Source organism: Calliphora vicina, chromosome 4 (genome assembly GCF_958450345.1).
Source record: "Calliphora vicina chromosome 4, idCalVici1.1, whole genome shotgun sequence".
Lineage (NCBI taxonomy): Eukaryota > Metazoa > Arthropoda > Insecta > Diptera > Calliphoridae > Calliphora > Calliphora vicina.
In genome coordinates, this window is record NC_088783.1 from 36,208,758 (window position 1) to 36,229,133 (window position 20,376).

The 20,376-nt window shown below is 31.6% G+C and overlaps 4 protein-coding genes across 4 annotated transcripts in view; 1 reads left to right on the forward strand and 3 right to left on the reverse strand.

The window, feature by feature from the left end:
* LOC135958352 (uncharacterized) overlaps nucleotides 1-20,376 on the reverse strand; it is a 55,856-nt gene that overhangs the window by 21,999 nt on the left and 13,481 nt on the right. The gene's annotated exons all lie outside the window — the stretch shown is intronic.
* On the reverse strand, nucleotides 570-1,100 carry LOC135959219 (uncharacterized). Its single transcript, XM_065510311.1, has 2 exons — nucleotides 1,016-1,100; nucleotides 570-941 (listed from the first exon to the last, which is right to left on the reverse strand). Exons 1-2 carry the CDS (start codon nucleotides 1,038-1,040, stop codon nucleotides 658-660), a joined length of 309 nt encoding a protein of 102 aa, XP_065366383.1. The 5' UTR covers nucleotides 1,041-1,100; the 3' UTR covers nucleotides 570-657.
* LOC135959216 (uncharacterized) lies at nucleotides 7,183-7,999 on the forward strand. Its single transcript, XM_065510308.1, has 3 exons — nucleotides 7,183-7,274; nucleotides 7,366-7,536; nucleotides 7,598-7,999. The coding sequence occupies exons 1-3, from the start codon at nucleotides 7,250-7,252 to the stop codon at nucleotides 7,918-7,920; spliced, it is 519 nt and encodes a 172-aa protein (XP_065366380.1). The 5' UTR covers nucleotides 7,183-7,249; the 3' UTR covers nucleotides 7,921-7,999.
* LOC135956538 (serine-rich adhesin for platelets-like) lies at nucleotides 11,615-17,338 on the reverse strand. The gene is made up of 4 exons (XM_065507070.1): nucleotides 17,248-17,338; nucleotides 12,218-17,182; nucleotides 11,937-12,149; nucleotides 11,615-11,866 (listed from the first exon to the last, which is right to left on the reverse strand). The coding sequence occupies exons 1-4, from the start codon at nucleotides 17,258-17,260 to the stop codon at nucleotides 11,784-11,786; spliced, it is 5,274 nt and encodes a 1,757-aa protein (XP_065363142.1). The 5' UTR covers nucleotides 17,261-17,338; the 3' UTR covers nucleotides 11,615-11,783.

Consider the following 20,376-nt stretch of genomic DNA (forward strand, 5'->3'; position numbering starts at 1 on the left):
TAAAATAAAAATTTCAACACCAATATCTCTTGAACTAAAAGGGATACCTACATATGTGAGCTTATTTTTTGTAGATATTTCCAAGTACTATCTACATATACAAAGAGTAAACTCAACAAATTATCTGTTTTTTTTTTTTTGAGATAATGGAAATCATAAAATCTATCCATCGATAACAATTTAAAAGATTCGGTTTGTTGGAGATTGGACTGAATAATAGATTCTGTTCGAGCGCACTACGAGCCCATGTTAATAATAAATTAACTCAGAAACACCTCAGCATTGACTTTGTTACATTTCATTAAGATATCACCAATCGTTCAGAACCTACTAAATTACTTTCAAGATACAAATATTCTAAACAACTGTGTGCTGTTGCTACTTATAAGGTAATTATACTTTCACTATAATAGTTAGTTTAATGTCAGGACTAAAATTATTCATTGCTGACAGAAGCCGTTCTCAGTAAAACAAAAATGTATTGTACAATACAGACATGTCTTATAAACTGCTACTCATGTTAATCTCCTATTTTCCATGCTGGAAAAATAATAATAATTATGTAAATATTTTTTTGAAAATTTTAACATTTTATTTATTCACCAACAAATCAATCAAAGATCATAATAGTTCATCATAATAATCAGCATTTTAAATTTAACCACGTTTCTTGGGTGCAGGACGACATTTGCGCATCTTTTGACCATGTTTCATGCCAGCACAACGACGAGAACTAACTCTGGCTAATACATTTAGAGGACCACGTTGACAATTGACCCGACTCACTTGACAGGCTGTTAACAATACACAATTGTTCTTCTTGCTGCGTACACAAATTAATTTTTTACTCGGATTATCACATTTCAGTCTCAGGCAATCGGGACGTTGAGGATTAGGGCGTTTGGAGGCTTCTGTGCAAGCCAAAACTATTACAAGCAAAGCTGTTTTAAATATAAGGAGGCAGAAGTTAAGTTAATATTTTATAATTTTATGGATTTATTTTTAAATAACTTACCAAATATAACAATGGCTTTATTCATGTTTTACTTTTTGTAGCTATATCAAAACTGATGATTAAGTTGGAATTGCAATGGGTTTTTATATAAAATTTGATTTAGTAAATTGAATTTTATTTAAGAATTGTTTAAATGTTCCTTAATGAATTATATTTAGTTGTATAGTTTAGAACTAAATTCAGACCAACATATGTTTTGTTATTTTTATAAAATAAAATTATTTAATCATTTTTACCTGATTCAATTGTTATTATATTTTAATGTTATTTATTTATACTATTTATTAATATATCATTTTAATATTCAATGAAAGTTAAAGATGAGTTTACGTTTTTCTGTTGCAAAACTGTTTTACTATTTCATCAGCCAGAGTACAATTTTGGCTGATTGCTGCATGAAAGCTTAGGGTTAATGAACGGTTTTAATTATATATCTTTATAAAACGAAAGTAGTCACTTTAACATTATGTTGTCCTAGAAGGAGAAAATTGACTTTGACAGTTTACTGAACTAACCTAACCTATCCGAACTTGTTTCATTTTGGATATAGGATTAATAGGATTTAAATATAATTGATAATAAACATAAACTGTACCACAATTGCTTCAAAATGGATTTTTAAAACCACAAATCTGATAGATTGCAACAATTTGAAAATTATGCATCAAAATTAAAGCACAATTTGAATTAAATAGAATATGTAGTTTTTATACCCTACACCAACATAGTGGGGAGGACATATTGGGTTAGTGATGATGTTTGTAACGTGCAGAAATATTGTCCCAACACCCACCAATCTTTTAATAAAACTACAGGTCGCAATTTCAAAGATAATTCGAAAAACTTTGGTACAAGCTCTTCTCTTGCCCCAAAGACGAAGCCTTTTGAATTTGGTTTGAATCAGTCCATAATTTCTCCTATATGATTGCCCTATCGGAAAATAGTTAACCTCTCATAAATATCTTAGTTATATAGATATCCAAACCAAATTCAGCAAACATAAGTTTTATAAACGCCGAACATAATTTTGTATAGATCTTTTAAATTCTCTTAATTTATATATGGGGAATTTCATGTCAAGTGAACCAACTTTTGAAATCGATGTCTTCCGATCGGGATGAAATTTGCACTCTATTGGATAGTAACTCAGACACAATTTTTCAACAACATCGGTCGAGAACTCTCTGAGTTATAGGGGGTAAAATTTTGACAATTTGGTCAAACAGGGGTTTTTTCTTATCCATGTAACTTATTACCTATTGTTCTTAGCAAAATGTGTCCCAAATAGTATAGATAGCTATTTCTTCGATCTTTCGAAAAAAAATATTTAAAAAAAATAAAAAATTTTTAATATTTTTTTTCCGAAATCAAAAACTTTTTTGACTTTTTTTTTTAAATTTTTTCTCTTTTTTTTTTCTTAAAATAAAGTTTAGATATTTTCCTTGAACACCTACTTGGTCGCTTAGTGGGATGCGAGTGGGATATCTATCAAAATAAATATTTTGTAACTCAAAACATAAAATTTTTGACTTTTTTTGCAAAATCAAAAACTTTGTTGACTTTTTTTTTTCAAAATGGACCCTTTTTTAATCTTTTTTTTTAGGTCAAACAAAAGCTTAGATATTATCCTTGAAGACCCTTTTGGTCGCTTAGTGGGATGCGAGTGGGATATCTATCAAAATAAATATTTTTTAACTCAAGACTTACAATTTTTGACTTTTTTTTTGCAAATACGATTTTTTTTCCAAATGGGGCCTTTTTTTAAAATTTTTTTGTAGTCAAAAGAAAGCTTAGGTCCATTCCTTTAAGATATTTTTGGTCCCTTAGTGGGATGCGAGTGGGATATCTATCAAAATAAATATTTTGTAACGCAAGACATACAATTTTTTAATTTTTTTTTGCAAAATCAAAAATTTTTTCCAATATGGGCCCTTTTTTAATTTTTTTTTTTTGCTCAAAAGAAAGCCTAGGTCCATTCCTTTAAGATATTTTTAGTCCCTTAGTGGGATGCGAGTGGGATATCTATCAAAATAAATGTTTTAACACAAAAATTGTATGTCTTGAGTTACAAAACATTTATTTTGATATATATCCCACTCGCATCCCACTAAGCGATCAAAACCATCTTAAAGGAATAGGCCTAAGCTTTCTTTATAGCAAAAAAAAAAATTACAAAAAGGGCCCATTTTAAAAAAAAGTCAAAAAAGTTTTTGATTTTGCCAAAAAATCAAAAATTGTATATCTTGAGTTACAAAATATTTATTTTGATAGATATCCCACTCGTATCCCACTAAGGGACCTAAAATATCTTAAAGGAATGGACCTAAGCTTTCTTTTGACTAAAAAAAAATTTTTAAAAAAGGGCCCATTTTGAAAAAAAATTCGAATTTGCAAAAAAAAAGTCAATAATTGAATGTCTTGAGTTACAACATTTTTATTTTAATAGATATCCTACTCACATCTTCCTAAGTGACAAAATAGGTCTTAAAGGAAAAGACCTAAGCTTTCTTTTGAGCAAAAAAAAAATTTTTAAAAAAAAGTCCCATATTGGAAAAAAATTTCGATTTTGCAAAAAAAAATTAAAAAATTGTTACAAAATATTTATTTTGATAGATATCCCACTCGCATCCCACTAAGGGACTAAAAATATCTTAAAGGAATGGACCTAGGCTTTCTTTTGAGCAAAAAAAAAAAATTAAAAAAGGGCCTATATTGGAAAAAAATTTTGATTTTGCAAAAAAAAATTAAAAAATTGTATGTCTTGCGTTACAAAATATTTATTTTGATAGATATCCCACTCGCATCCCACTAAGGGACTAAAAATATCTTAAAGGAATGGACCTAAGCTTTCTTTTGACTACAAAAAAAAATTTTAAAAAAGGGCCCATTTGGAAAAAAAAATCGTATTTGCAAAAAAAAAAGTCAAAAATTGTAAGTCTTGAGTTAAAAAATATTTATTTTGATAGATATCCCACTCGCATCCCACTAAGCGACCAAAAGGGTCTTCAAGGATAATATCTAAGCTTTTGTTTGACCTAAAAAAAAAAGATTAAAAAAGGGTCCATTTTGAAAAAAAAAGTCAACAAAGTTTTTGATTTTGCAAAAAAAGTCAAAAATTTTATGTTTTGAGTTACAAAATATTTATTTTGATAGATATCCCACTCGCATCCCACTAAGCGACCAAGTAGGTGTTCAAGGAAAATATCTAAACTTTATTTTAAGAAAAAAAAAAAAAAAAAAAAAGGACGTATTTTAAAAAAAAGTCAAAAAAGTTTTTGATTTCGGAAAAAAAATATTAAAAATTTTTTATTTTTTTTTTTAAATATTTTTTTTCGAAAGATCGAAGAAATAGCTATCTATACTATTTGGGACACATTTTGCTAAGAACAATAGGTAATAAGTTACATGGATAAGAAAAAACCCCTGTTTGACCAAATTGTCAAAATTTTACCCCCTATAACTCAGAGAGTTCTCGACCGATGTTGTTGAAAAATTGTGTCTGAGTTACTATCCAATAGAGCTAACCTTGGTGCAAATTTCATCCCGATCGGAAGACATCGATTTCAAAAGTTGGTTCACTTGACATGAAATGCCCCATATACAAAAGTCATGTCACTAAATTTTATAACGATCGGTCCATAATTAGTCATAGCTCCACTTCCCAAAATCATTTTAATGAGTATAGATTTCTTAAAAATGTTGGTATTCAAATAAAATTCAACACAAATAGGTTTCATATATACAGAAGTCATGCCACATAATTTGGTCCATAATTAGATCGGTGTAGATTACTTGTTTTTCTTGATATTGTTATTTTTTTATTGAATCATAAAGTACACAGGATTGGGTTGTGTATGGAATAGCAAATTGTCATTATGGATTTGCTGGCACATATTCCCTGAGAAAAAATAATAAAATTTTGATATGATTAAAAGATTTCAACAATATTATCGTCACTGTATTTATGTATATTACAGCGATATGTTAATTTTACGATTCTGGCAACATATGGATTCCGAGCCAAATGTACTGTTCATCTTTTGAGGCCAAGAATGAATCAGGCCAATTTCGGATACTTTTTTCTGAAGTGAAGCGTATCCCAGAGAGAGTGTTCTGCATCTATCGAAATAAATAGTAGTCGGATGGGGTACGGTCTGTACTATAAAGCGGGTGAGGCAAAACTTCCCTACCACATCATTCTAAATAGTTTTTAAGAGGTATTGCAACATGTTGTCGAACGTTGTCATGAAGGAATATTGCGGTTTCATGTCTGGGCGTCTTTCGGCCAATGCTCCCTTCAAACGAATCTGCTTTGTACGGCTCAGGTCCAATGTGATGGTCTGGCCAGATTTCCCTTCAAAATGACATATAGTTATTAAAAGCAAAAACCGCGTTCAATTCATACACCAATAATATTTTATAATAATTTATCATGAAAATGGTTGCCATAAACATATACTTAATTACTATAATCACATATATGATTGCTGCAATCATGTGAATCGTACCTTTAACATATTGTAATTGTCACAATAATGTAAATAATAACAGTGACCATAATATTGTTAAATACTTTTAATCATGTTGAATTTATTGCGGTCATCATGAGTTTTGTCTAACTTTGTCATTACAATTTTCCATAAAGGTGGCTGGCTGAATTTCATTGATTTCCATTTCCTATTTCAAAATAGTGTTTAATCACAAGATTATACTTCAAATTTTATCAGTATATAACATAAATTTTTTAGACTATAAGGTAGGTTTGTCAAATCAAAAAAAGGTCTGCAAAAAATAGAATGATTTTCAATCTAAGGCCCGTTTTTCTCAATGTATCGACAAACTGCCTTTTACTAAATGTCGACATAAATTATTTAGGCCGATAAACTGTCCGTTAACAATTTTGTTTTTCTCAATATACCGACAAAAAAGATTATTTTCAGTTGGCAATACCTCTCAAAATAGATGTGAAAGTTGGGAACCCTGCCTTCAATTGACAACATGCTTACATAAATCAGCTGTTTAACGTGGCCATCGACAGCCGGAATCTTTTGAAATATTCATTATCCTCCATGTCTGCCAGGTAGCTAGGCCTGGCATGATAAAATTTTTCAGCATTCACTTCGAACCCATGTTCTTCGTGTTGATCCTCCATCAAATTAATGTTAATTCCTCTATTAAACTTTTTTTTATAAAATCTATTTAATTTCGTTTACAAAAACACAAACACATACAAACTATGAACAGCAGTCAGCTGATTGAATTTATCTGTACGATAAATAAATAATTGGCAGATGAGGTCGGGTTAGCTTTGCGACAGAATAGAAGCAAATGAGACATTGAGAAAACCAAATTTCTTTAATCTGCAGTTTTTCGTTGGGAAAAAAGATAATCACCTAATGAGAAAACGGCCCTAAATATTTCTATACTAAAGGAGATATTGGTAAATTGAAGTTTTGGGGGACAAAAGGACTATTTGTTGTTCGCCATCAACTCTAATTTGAAATTATGTCCAAAATTCAATGATCCTGGCCCTGTTCATTTTTAGAAAGATTATAAATTATAAGGAATTTATCGATTACATAAAGAGTAAAACATTATCCACAGCTTCCTTTAATAAATTTATATAGGACGATAATGTAAAATGTCTTAAACTATTTTGAAAGTGTGACATGCAAAATAGAATTGTACTAAATCTAATGTACATATGTATTTTATTTGAAATAAGTAAAGTTTAATCAATATCTGAAAGAGTATTTTGTTTACAATTAAACCAGACAGTCCTAAAATATTTCCAATAAAACGTGTCTGAATTCTTTTGTCTAATATACACAAGCTATTTTTAAAAATTTTATTAACAATTCAGCAAGCTAGACAGTCAAATATGTTAATGGGCACAATTAAACAATAATTGACATTATTTTTAAATTCACAGTATCGGATAATCCTACAGATTTTAAGTATTTTCACAAAAGATAAAGTCGGTCATTATGTCTGATATAGGTTTTGATATATTTTTAGCACAAACTTCCATCACGTGTATTGCTATTTAAAACAGTCGCTTATGTTACAACATCAATATGATAGTCTTTATTTACTTAGCTGATGCAATAAATATTTCATTTAGAATAATGTTACTTTTAAATATTCGTGTGTTTCTGTTGCCCTTTAATAACTAAAGAAGTTTTACTATATATAGTGTGAAAAATTAATGAAAAAATCAGAAGTTCAATTAACATGAATAAAGCAATCATCATATTCGGTAAGTTGTAATTGAATTCTTAGTAATTTTTGTAAAGTAATTTAAAATAATGTAAAAATTTTAATTTTACAAAAACAAAATTAAAAATTAGCCATCCTTATTGCGGCATTTGTATATGTCGAGGCAAATCGTTGTCGTCCCATGTGTCGCAAAAATGTACGCAGCCCCATAAGATGTGTAAGACAAGGTTCTCAATGCCGTAAAATCAGGCAATGTTCCATAGATGAAGAAAACTGTAGACGTCGTCTTACAAAACAAGGCCGTAAGTTTTATAATTATAATTTTAATTAACTAAAACAAATAATGAATTATTTCCATAATAGGTATAACCTCCACCAGCTTAGCTTTGTGTCGCAACATCAAGGGTCGCTTGGGTTCAGGACGTTGTGCCATCAGAAAACGTAGACCACGTGCTGCTGTTACGCCTCGTTGTGGTCGTTTGAATTGTCCATCTGGTAGTAAAAAACTAAATTGTTATAGCGATAAGAAGAACAGATGTCAGTTATTAACTCCCTGCCAATTGGCTCGTGCCAATTGTCTGCGTGGTCAACGCAATCTCTTGGAATGGGTAGACTCTCGTCGTTGTGCTGGCATGAAAGCAGGACAAAAACTTCGTAAGTGTCGTCCCGGTCCCAGAAGAAGTTAAATTTAATTTGAAGATTGAAATTGAATTACGGAAATAAAGATGACATAGAAATATTATAAGCAATTACAAAAATTAATAAGTAGTTTTTTTTATTTTATTAGAATTCACAGAGAAACAAAAAAATTTGAATTATTTGTTCGCTTGTAATGACAGAATTTCAATTGGAAATTTTTAAATAGAATTTACTTAAACAAAGTTCTATTGATTCAATTAACATGCACAAACAAATTAATAATTTGGCTTGTTACAATAAACAACTTTCACTTTAATATCAAACTCCATATATAAATAATTAATGAATTCGCTCCAATATGCCTGAATTCGCCTTTGCAGTCAAGTGTATTAATTCGCATTGCATGTAAATTGATTTACGAATACTTTGTGTTGCAGGAGTTAGGTTTTTTCGACTCAGTTAAGCTTCTAAATATATTTTATAAGTAAATTTTATATGTTTATTTTCGATTTTTTTTTTGATTCACACAATTGAATAAAAGCTTTCTTCTTACTGCCATTTAAAGACTACATAAAATCTGTTAATTGTATAATATTCAGTTTATGATCTGGCCATTAACTTATTTATTTTCATACGCACAAATGTACATATACATACATTTATTTATGATTTTATTTCCATTCCATAAAATTCTTTGCACTCTCTATACATATTTGTATCTGTGAAATATAAACATCTCAAAATTATGGCATCGTAAAAGCACAACATTTGCCCCTTCTTTATCTTTTTATGACTTTTTCCAATAGCATACCCTGCTCGCGTTTCTCTATTTCTGCTACATAAAAATATTCCCACCTTCATAATTCTTAGCAGCCACATAAGGAAACAACAGCCAGCCACCGCCACAACAAAAGGAGTGAAAAAAAAAAACCAAAAAAGAAATAGAAACAGGAAAAGGAAATGAACTGGAAATTCGCGTAATTGGCGTTGATTTAGTGCAACCGCTTTGTTGAGCACAATATTTTATTGTTTTCAGTAGCGCCCTACAAAAAAAAACACGAAAATTTCATAATAAGGGTGTCACAAAATTCTTGCAAGATTTGAATTTGCTGCCATTTGTGTAGTAAAGGTTTCAGAGAATCCAACCAAGAAACAGTTTAGAGTTAGTAAAAATGGCGGTTTGATGGCTTTTTTAATCATCAAAATTGCAGAATCTGAGTTTCATAGAAACCATATCTGATTTACTCAAAAACAAATGCATTTTGGCTGGAGGCATCATTGGACAATACATATTAGAAAATAAGGCTGGTTAAGCTGTGGTATAATAATAGAATTTGTTTTCCTAATTTGGATAACATGGACTTTTTGAATTTCCCGGCTCTTAACTAAAAGGGCAACACTGCACCTATCAACAGGCATCTGTCAGTTGACTCCTGTCAAAATTTGCATAAGCTGCGTCAATTAGTTTGTCATTGATAGCAGACTACCTGGTGACTTGAGGAGAAACTGGAAAAAAGTCAAATAAAGGCTAAGATTGATAAATACTATGGGAACACTGAACTATCAATTTCAATTGTAAAATAGTGGTTTAGATAATTTTGTTGTGGACGTACAAGCTTGGAAGATGCCGACCATCTAGACGGCCAGGAGGTCTCTACATCCAAAACAATTGAATAAAATCACGATATACTGTTGAGAGAGAGATTGTGGAAGCCATAGGCATCTCCAGGCTCAGTGGTTTCAATTTTTAATGATGACTTGGGTATTAGAAATATTTCCGAAAGATGATCAGAATCGGGTTCAGTTTCCATGGCAAAAATTCATGAATTTGGCTACGAAATGCTCCCTATTCTCCGGATTTAGCCCCGAGTGGCTCTTTATTGTTTTCAAAATTGAAGAAATGTCTGGGCGAATGGAGATTTGACTCCAACGATGAAATCATACCACAAAAAAAACCTAAATGATGACCTAAATTAATAATTTTGTATCCATAAAACTGTATTTCAGGCAACCGAATTTGTTGCCAATCGAATGCACTGCCTACAAAATTGTATAAGGAATAACCAAAGATTGGTAGCTTCAGTCAAAATTCTTCCTTAATAATTAATTTTCTGTTGCTAGAACCGAAAAATCCTATGTGTGCAACCGAATCATTCGATTGGCCACCAATTTGGCTGCCATTATGAATCTGTTTTCTCTGTGTACGCAACAATTATATGGAACCAAAATGTTTAATATTTAATGTTCTACAAATTTAAACAAGGAGGGCGTACAGTAACCGAGATAAATACAAAAAATATTGATGTGACGAGAACGTAAAGACGTAAAGATCTATGCCAATTTTTATTTCAATATATAAAACTAAAACTGTGAACTAAAATGCAAAAGCCTTTTAGACATTTATTCGCTAACCTTATTAAATTTAATGTATTAAGAAATTGCAATTTTTTCTAGAGAACAATGTTAATGGTTCTAATTATCGTAACTATATTTCCAATCAATTGCTTGTGCACCCTTTTTCCCTTTCACATATTTTAAGTTTCCCATAAAACAGCTAATAAAAAAAACTATCGACAAATTAAGCAACATTTTCGCCAAGTTCATGGCACAACAGAAGAACACAAAAACAGAACATAAACAAGTCGGCTGTAACGAATCTTAAATACGCTTCATCTGAAACTAGAACTACACAAATTGAGAGCATTTTTAAACATGTAAAAACAAACTCAGCAAGCTTTATAATGCTGGAAATTGGAAAAATAAATACAATTTGTTCAATGATGTCTCACATTTTGCTGCATAACTTTTTTTCTTCTGAACCGATTTGGATGATTTACACTAGCGAAATATTAAGGACAATGATAAACGTTTCTAAATGAATCTTATTAAATTTAGGTGTGTATTTTTGACATGAGCGTGATTTACACAGACACATAGAGGGGCATAGGATTATAATTTAAGAATTTCTCAATATTACATATGGAACGACTTAATCATACATATATGCACTCATTCACCACGAATGTGGTGAAGGGTATACAAATTGTGTAATCGTAAAACCCACTAAAAGTATAAATTATTTTATTATACACCAAATAATTGTTAGCCTTTTTTGCGCTATTTTTTATTGTTGTTGTTATTACTATAGCTGCTGTTGTTGTTGTTGTGTGGTAGCCAAAATATATAAATTTATATTCAGTATTTTTACGGATGCCTGTGGTATTGATAATATGAACAGAATGTGTCTATGTAGGTGGTTCTGCAGATGTACAGAAAACGAGTAAGCAAAGTTTACAATGTTGGTTTGTAAAGGTTTGTTATTTTTATATACTGATAAAAATTTTGAATAAACGTACACACATTTATTTACATTTTACAGGGTTACTAATTTTACTAATATTTTTATTTTTTTGTTTTGGCAGTTAATGGTTTAGAAAGCAATTTGTTGGTATTTTATTAGCCTAAGATTTTGTTGTTAAGCAGAGCAACACCAATATTTAACTCATATTTGTGATTTTAATTATATAACATAAGATTTTATTCTTTTTGAGTGCCTAAAATTTTTTGTATGTAAATTATTTTGGATTCTATCTTTTATTATTACGGCTTGAGTACAGGCCTATATTACATGTATTTCACTGTAAACATTCTTGTAATTCCAAACATACAATTTCACAATGAACCATAATAAAAGCTATTAAGGGTACTAATAAAAATTTTAATTTTATAGTTAAAACGCTCGACTTACAAATATCGAATAATGCCCAGATTGCAATAAAAAAAACAAGTGAATACAAATAATTATTTTAGTCATATTAAAAATAATACATAAGTATAAGTAGTACCTAAAAAACATAAATTAAAATTGTTAATAAATCAAAAAAAAAATTTACGTTTGTATATAAAACGGCTAATTCGTCACAGTGCAGGATACGGCAGGAGCATTTACTCCTAGGCCATCGCATTTAGATGCATCCGTTGACACACGCCAATCTAGAAATATAGTCAATTAGAAATATGAAAAAACATACATACATATATTAATACACATTTTTAAATTTACCTAATAATGTTGGATTGTTGCATGAAACTTTCTTCATTGCGCACAGACTGGCAAACTTTCTACACTTTTGCATATCTTTGCTGGTGGCACAGACAGGAGTAGAGGGAGTAGCAGTACAATCAACTGTTGAATAGTACGAACAATCAGTATAGCAAACTTTAACTTGATCTCCTTCACGACGATCACAATCATCACTTGTTGTGCTCTTCCATTCTGATGCGAAATGAATAAAACCAATGTTAAGCAGCTACGCGTTATTGCATTTTTAGTATTTTACTTACCCATAGCGCTATTTTGTACGGAACAGCTATTAAAATTGGATGCGTCACAGGCTGTGTTGAAGAAACGACAAAAGCCATTTCCATTTCGATAACATTCAGGCGGTGGTACGGTACATGCTGGTGTGCTTGGTGTGGTAGTAGTGGGAAAAGGCGTTGTTGTGGGCTTAGTCGTTGGAGTGGTAGTAGGCATGGTGGTAGGTGTGGTCGTATCAGGGGTGGTGATAGGTGTAGTCGTGGGTGTAGTGGTAAGGGTAGTATCAGCGGTGGTGGTTGTGTCAGCTTCAGTCGACGAAGACAATGTTGAACCTTCTGTACTATCTGTAGATGTTGAGTCTGATGTACTATCCGTAGATGTTTCGGAAGTACTATCCGTAGACGTTTCTGATGTACTATCGGTAGATGTTTCTGAGGTACTATCAGTAGATGTTTCTGAAGTACTATCGGTAGATGTTTCTGAAGTACTATCAGTAGATGTTTCAGATGTACTATCTGTAGATGTTTCTGAAGTACTATCCGTAGATGTTTCTGATGTACTATCTGTAGATGTTGCTGAAGTACTATCCGTAGATGTTTCTGATGTACTATCCGTAGATGTTTCTGATGTACTATCCGTAGATGTTTCAGATGTACTATCCGTAGATATTTCAGAAGTACTATCCGTAGATGTTTCTGATGTACTATCCGTAGATGTTTGTGATGTACTATCGGTGGATGTTTCTGAGGTACTAACGGTAGATGTTTCAGATGTACTATCGGTAGATGTTTCAGATGTACTATCCGTAGATGTTTCTGAAGTACTATCGGCAGATGTTTCTGATGTACTATCTGTAGATGTTTCTGAAGTACTATCAGTAGATGTTTCTGAAGTACTATCCGTAGATGTTTCTGAAGTACTATCAGTAGATGTTTCTGAAGTACTATCTGTAGATGTTTCTGAAGTACTATCAGTAGATGTTTCAGATGTACTATCCGTAGATGTTTCTGAAGTACTATCCGTAGATGTTTCTGATGTACTATCGGTAGATGTTTCAGATGTACTATCCGTAGATGTTTCTGATGTACTATCTGTAGATGTTTCTGAAGTACTATCCGTAGATGTTTCTGATGTACTATCCGTAGGTGTTTCTGAAGTACTATCCGTAGATGTTTCTGATGTACTATCAGTAGATGTTTCTGAAGTACTATCGGTAGATGTTTCTGAAGTACTATCAGTAGATGTTTCAGATGTACTATCTGTAGATGTTTCTGAAGTACTATCCGTAGATGTTTCTGATGTACTATCTGTAGATGTTTCTGAAGTACTATCCGTTGGTGTTCCTGATGTACTATCGGTAGATGTTTCTGAAGTACTATCTGTAGATGTTTCTGATGTACTATCCGTAGATGTTTCTGATGTACTATCAGTAGATGTTTCTGAAGTACTATCCGTAGATGTTTCTGATGTACTATCTGTAGATGTTTCTGAAGTACTATCTGTAGATGTTTCTGAAGTACTATCAGTAGATGTTTCTGAAGTACTATCCGTAGATGTTTCTGAAGTACTATCTGTGGATGTTTCTGAAGTACTATCAGTAGATGTTTCAGATGTACTATCTGTAGATATTTCTGAAGTACTATCCGTAGATGTTTCTGATGTACTATCCGTAGATGTTTGTGATGTACTATCGGTGGATGTTTCTGAGGTACTAACGGTAGATGTTTCAGATGTACTATCGGTAGATGTTTCAGATGTACTATCCGTAGATGTTTCTGAAGTACTATCGGCAGATGTTTCTGATGTACTATCTGTAGATGTTTCTGAAGTACTATCAGTAGATGTTTCTGAAGTACTATCCGTAGATGTTTCTGAAGTACTATCAGTAGATGTTTCTGAAGTACTATCTGTAGATGTTTCTGAAGTACTATCAGTAGATGTTTCAGATGTACTATCCGTAGATGTTTCTGAAGTACTATCCGTAGATGTTTCTGATGTACTATCGGTAGATGTTTCAGATGTACTATCCGTAGATGTTTCTGATGTACTATCTGTAGATGTTTCTGAAGTACTATCCGTAGATGTTTCTGATGTACTATCCGTAGGTGTTTCTGAAGTACTATCCGTAGATGTTTCTGATGTACTATCAGTAGATGTTTCTGAAGTACTATCGGTAGATGTTTCTGAAGTACTATCAGTAGATGTTTCAGATGTACTATCTGTAGATGTTTCTGAAGTACTATCCGTAGATGTTTCTGATGTACTATCTGTAGATGTTTCTGAAGTACTATCCGTTGGTGTTCCTGATGTACTATCGGTAGATGTTTCTGAAGTACTATCTGTAGATGTTTCTGATGTACTATCCGTAGATGTTTCTGATGTACTATCAGTAGATGTTTCTGAAGTACTATCCGTAGATGTTTCTGATGTACTATCTGTAGATGTTTCTGAAGTACTATCTGTAGATGTTTCTGAAGTACTATCAGTAGATGTTTCTGAAGTACTATCCGTAGATGTTTCTGAAGTACTATCTGTGGATGTTTCTGAAGTACTATCAGTAGATGTTTCAGATGTACTATCTGTAGATATTTCTGAAGTACTATCAGTAGATGTTTCAGATGTACTATCCGTAGATGTTTCTGAAGTACTATCCGTAGATGTTTCTGATGTACTATCGGTAGATGTTTCTGAAGTACTATCCGTAGATGTTTCTGATGTACTATCCGTAGGTGTTTCTGAAGTACTATCCGTATATGTTTCTGATGTACTATCAGTAGATGTTTCTGAAGTACTATCGGTAGATGTTTCTGAAGTACTATCAGTAGATGTTTCAGATGTACTATCTGTAGATGTTTCTGAAGTACTATCCGTAGATGTTTCTGATGTACTATCTGTAGATGTTTCTGAAGTACTATCCGTTGGTGTTTCTGATGTACTATCGGTAGATGTTTCTGAAGTACTATCTGTAGATGTTTCTGAAGTACTATCCGTAGATGTTTCTGATGTACTATCTGTAGATGTTTCTGAAGTACTATCTGTAGATGTTTCTGAAGTACTATCAGTAGATGTTTCTGAAGTACTATCCGTAGATGTTTCTGAAGTACTATCTGTGGATGTTTCTGAAGTACTATCTGTAGATGTTTCTGATGTACTATCTGTAGATGTTTCTGAAGTACTATCCGTAGATGTTTCTGATGTACTATCAGTAGATGTTTCAGATGTACTATCTGTAGATGTTTCTGAAGTACTATCGGTAGATGTTTCTGAAGTACTATCAGTAGATGTTTCAGATGTACTATCTGTAGATGTTTCTGAAGTACTATCTGTAGATGTTTCTGAAGTACTATCTGTAGATGTTTCTGATGTACTATCCGTAGATGTTTCTGAAGTACTATCCGTAGATGTTTCAGATGTACTATCTGTAGATGTTTCTGAAGTACTATCTGTAGATGTTTCTGAAGTACTATCTGTAGATGTTTCTGAAGTACTATCAGTAGATGTTTCTGAAGTACTATCCGTAGATGTTTCTGAAGTACTATCAGTAGATGTTTCTGAAGTACTATCTGTAGATGTTTCTGAAGTACTATCAGTAGATGTTTCAGATGTACTATCCGTAGATGTTTCTGAAGTACTATCCGTAGATGTTTCTGATGTACTATCGGTAGATGTTTCAGATGTACTATCCGTAGATGTTTCTGATGTACTATCTGTAGATGTTTCTGAAGTACTATCCGTAGATGTTTCTGATGTACTATCAGTAGATGTTTCAGATGTACTATCCGTAGATATTTCAGATGTACTATCCGTAGTTATTTCTGAAGTACTATCTGTAGATGTTTCTGAAGTACTATCCGTAGATATTTCTGATGTACTATCTGTAGATGTTTCTGAAGTACTATCCGTAGATGTTTCTGATGTACTATCGGTAGATGTTTCAGATGTACTATCCGTAGATGTTTCTGATGTACTATCTGTAGATGTTTCTGAAGTACTATCTGTAGATGTTTCTGAAGTACTATCTGTAGCTGTTTCTGAAGTACTATCCGTGGATGTTTCTGATGTATTATCTGTAGATGTTTCTGAAGTACTATCTGTAGATGTTTCTGATGTACTATCAGTAGATGTTTCAGATGTACTATCTGTAGATATTTCTGAAGTACTATCTGTAGATGTTTCCGAAGTACTATCCGTAGATGTTTCTGATGAACTATCTGTAGATGTTTCTGAAGTACTATCTGTAGATGTTTCTGAAGTACTATCGGTAGATGTTTCAGATGTACTATCCGTAGATGTTTCTGATGTACTATCCGTAGATGTTTCTGAAGTACTATCTGTAGATGTTTCTGAAGTACTATCCGTAGAGGTTTCTGAAGTACTATCTGTAGATGTTTCTGATGTACTATCTGTAGATGTTTCAGATGTACTATCCGTAGATATTTCAGAGGTACTATCCGTAGATGTTTCTGATGTGCTATCTGTAGATGTTTCTGATGTACTATCCGTAGATATTTCAGAAGTACTATCCGTAGATGTTTCTGAAGTACTATCGGTAGATGTTTCTGATGTGCTATCCGTAGATGTTTCTGATGTACTATCCGTGGATGTTTCTGAAGTACTATCTGTAGATGTTTCTGATGTACTATCCGTAGATGTTTCTGATGTACTATCTGTAGATGATTCTGAACTACTATCTGTAGATGTTTCTGATGTACTATCCGTAGATGATTCGGAACTACCATCTGTAGACGTTTCTCTTGAACTATCTGTAGATGTTTCAGGTGAAGTTGACAACGTTGAGTCTGATGTACTATCTGCAGTTGTTTCAAGAGTAGTTGATAATGTTGAATCTGGTGAACTTTCTGTAAATGTTTCTTTCGAAGTACTTGTAGATAAGGTTGAGTCCAGCGATCCAGTTGGTAAAGTCGTTGAGCTTGTGGCCGATTGTAAGCCCACAATGTTTGCCCCAACAAGCAAAATCACTAATAGAAAGTCTGCGAATAATTTACTTATATTATTTTTTTATTTCACTCGGATGCTGCATTTCCCTAAGACTTACCTAAGACATTCATGTTGAGTTTTTGGCTGTAACTGTTATAATTTTTATTTTTTCATTTGGTTTTTTATAAGATCACACCACTATACTGCAGTATACGTTATACAGCAATTTAAATATTTCAAATTTTTTTTATAGCAAATGTTTGCACATTGTCGCTAACGAAATTGATAATTTTTAAATTTCTTTTATTTAAATTGAATAAATAGCGTTTGTTTAAACATTGTTTTTAAAACGTTTTTCAGTATTGCGAATAAAATTTTTGAAGAACAAATGTTTTATTATTTACTTATACAGACATCCCTCTATACATGTTAATGTTAATAAAATATAGGTATCTAATTTAATGAATTTGAAAAATATATATTTTAAAATTAACAACCATGTTTATGAACTGATGCTGCATGGTTAAATTATACAATTGTTTATTTAAAGGTTCATTGTTCAATAAGCTGGTATCAATTAGTTAGCGTAAATTTTAAATTTATTTATATGTTGAGTTTCTTTAAAGACTTTTTCAGTAATGCAAAAAACGGATAAAAAAAATGCTGTTACATACTGAGTTTGCATAAAGCATTTTCATAAATGTCGCAACCAATTTAAAATTGTTATTTACTAAATACATTTTTATTTTATATGTTTAAAAGAACAACAACCAAATTCGTCTATTTAAATAGAAACATAAAATGTTGCAGTAGTTTTCAGTTGCCTTAGCAAAGAAATGCGAAAAAAAATAAGCGGCTAAAAAATATAATTCATGTTTAAACACTAAAAGAGACAACCATCAAACGGGGGAATGAATGTGTCATCATTTGTTGTTTAAATATTCCCGTTTTTTCACCAACCAACTAAATTAAATTCGAATGAAAAAGTTGCTCTTTTTTATTATTGTTGTCATATTCTAGATACAGGCATAGGAAACCATTTTAATTTCTAGAGATTTATACATATATAAGAATTTTGCCACCACTACAGTCATATGCATTTATTTTTAGCTATGTATGTACATTAGGAGGGCCCCATATCTATAGAGCCAAACCTGATTTAACTTCCATTCTATGCGTTCATGCGATTTATAACTATCTGTCCAAATTAATATGTAAAATCCTTTTAGAATACAAGAAGCGACAAAGGGTGTCAAAGTCGACCACCTTTGCTAAGGAAAACCAAATTTGTTTGGGCCATCATAATGTGTATTAGTATGTTTTTAAACAAGTATCACACACACATGCAACATACAACATTCATAGTGGTACGAAACGATGACGTTGATGTTGATGATTATGCCAAATACTACAGGGAAATACATATAAAAACAAAAATGAAATGTACAAATGTGGGCAAAAATTGTTGAAATGTGACAAAATTGTATGTAATTCATTTTGTTAACACACATACACTCTCAACTACATTAACACTCATCCATACATACATATGGTGGATATAAAAACACATGTGTATGAATATTATTTAACCAAAAAAAGGGAAAACAAACATTAACAATCACACACACACTCAAGCACCCACACATTCATATAAATTAAGATTCACATACATACACACATAAATATTCTGAAATTCATTTACTTCATGAATGGCATAAAAATTGTCCTGAAAGCTTAATATGTTTTGATGTTAAATATGTATTTCTAAATTACACACGACAAAATTTACTATAGTTTTTTTTCATTTGAAATCTAATTTTCATGTTTGGAATATTTTGTAACGCTACGTAATTTCTGTGTCACTTTGTACTGATTCCATAATAACTTCAAAGTAATTCGTTCAGTAATCTATCGTAATGAGTCTTCATTTTTTGTTGTTACCAGGATTACTAATTCATCATGTTTATAAACATGTCCATCATCTTCTACTTATCAACAATGTTGAAATAAACCACAGTTTTTAATGGGTAAAAACGTAACAATATAAAAGTTTAACGTTGCTGAGTGACTCACTGACTAATTCAACAAACGCCAAATGCTAGAGCCATGAAATTATAGGTTCCTCTCTCCCTATGTAGACCCAATAAGAACGGATTTTTGTAAACTCGAAGGTTTAGAAGCTAAAAAGGTGTAAATACGATAAAATACCAAAAATATATCTACTTCTACCAAAAAAAGTGGACTCATGCTTTTTTGAAATTCAAACATTTTGGTGAGAAAAAGAGTAAAATCTATATTTGGGTACTTGAAAAATTCCAAATATGAATTTGGTCCTTTCTGAAAATTCAAACCCTTAAGGGTTAAAAATTGTATTTATGGTACTTTTTTCATAAAATATGAATGTATTTCTACAAATTGACATAGACATATGAATTTCATATTCTACGATACTAAAATTTATTTAAATTTAATTTTAATCAATTAAACAAATTTTGATAAAGTTTTATACATTTGCTACTCCAAGCCGGTTCTTCAATGTATATTTTTGGTGCTTATCGTGTTGTGTTGGAGCTGTGTTGTGTTTCACTTTTCTATTGGTACAACAATTAGGAAATTTGTTACTGACATCTGCAGATTTTTAAGTAATAAATATTTTCATCAAGAAATCATCACATATTGGTCGATTGGCCAGTGGACCGTACAACACACCACAGGAAATAAACTTCATGCAGATTACATTCCTATCACCCTATCAATATAGGAAAGTTCAAATCGATTTTCAACAAACCGATAATACTGTCCAACAGCATTTTTGGAACAGAATAGCGACCCAATAATTTTGGAAGGGCATGTTGAGTATATAATTTTTTTAGAATAAACTTACTTTTTTGGCGACTTTTTTAAAAAATGTGACACCCGAGGTGGCTTGTAATTTCGCTAATTAAGTGTAAAGAGCTTTATTTAAAACTTTGGTATCTTTGGTGACCCCCACTGAAATTTTTCGGCAAACATTTTCATAAAATATATGAATCCTTAAATGTCCTTTTTGAAAGGACTTTTTTAATTTTCTCGAAAAAAATGGTCAAATTGACCCCTAAAGAGAGGAGCTAAAGGGTTAAGATCTTCTACAAAAATGATCCCCATAAAATTCCACAATAAAAATCTGACATTAAGAATTCTCTTAGACATTAACTTACATTTTTTTTCAGTTAGTATAATGCTCATTTCGATCAAAAAATTAAAACTT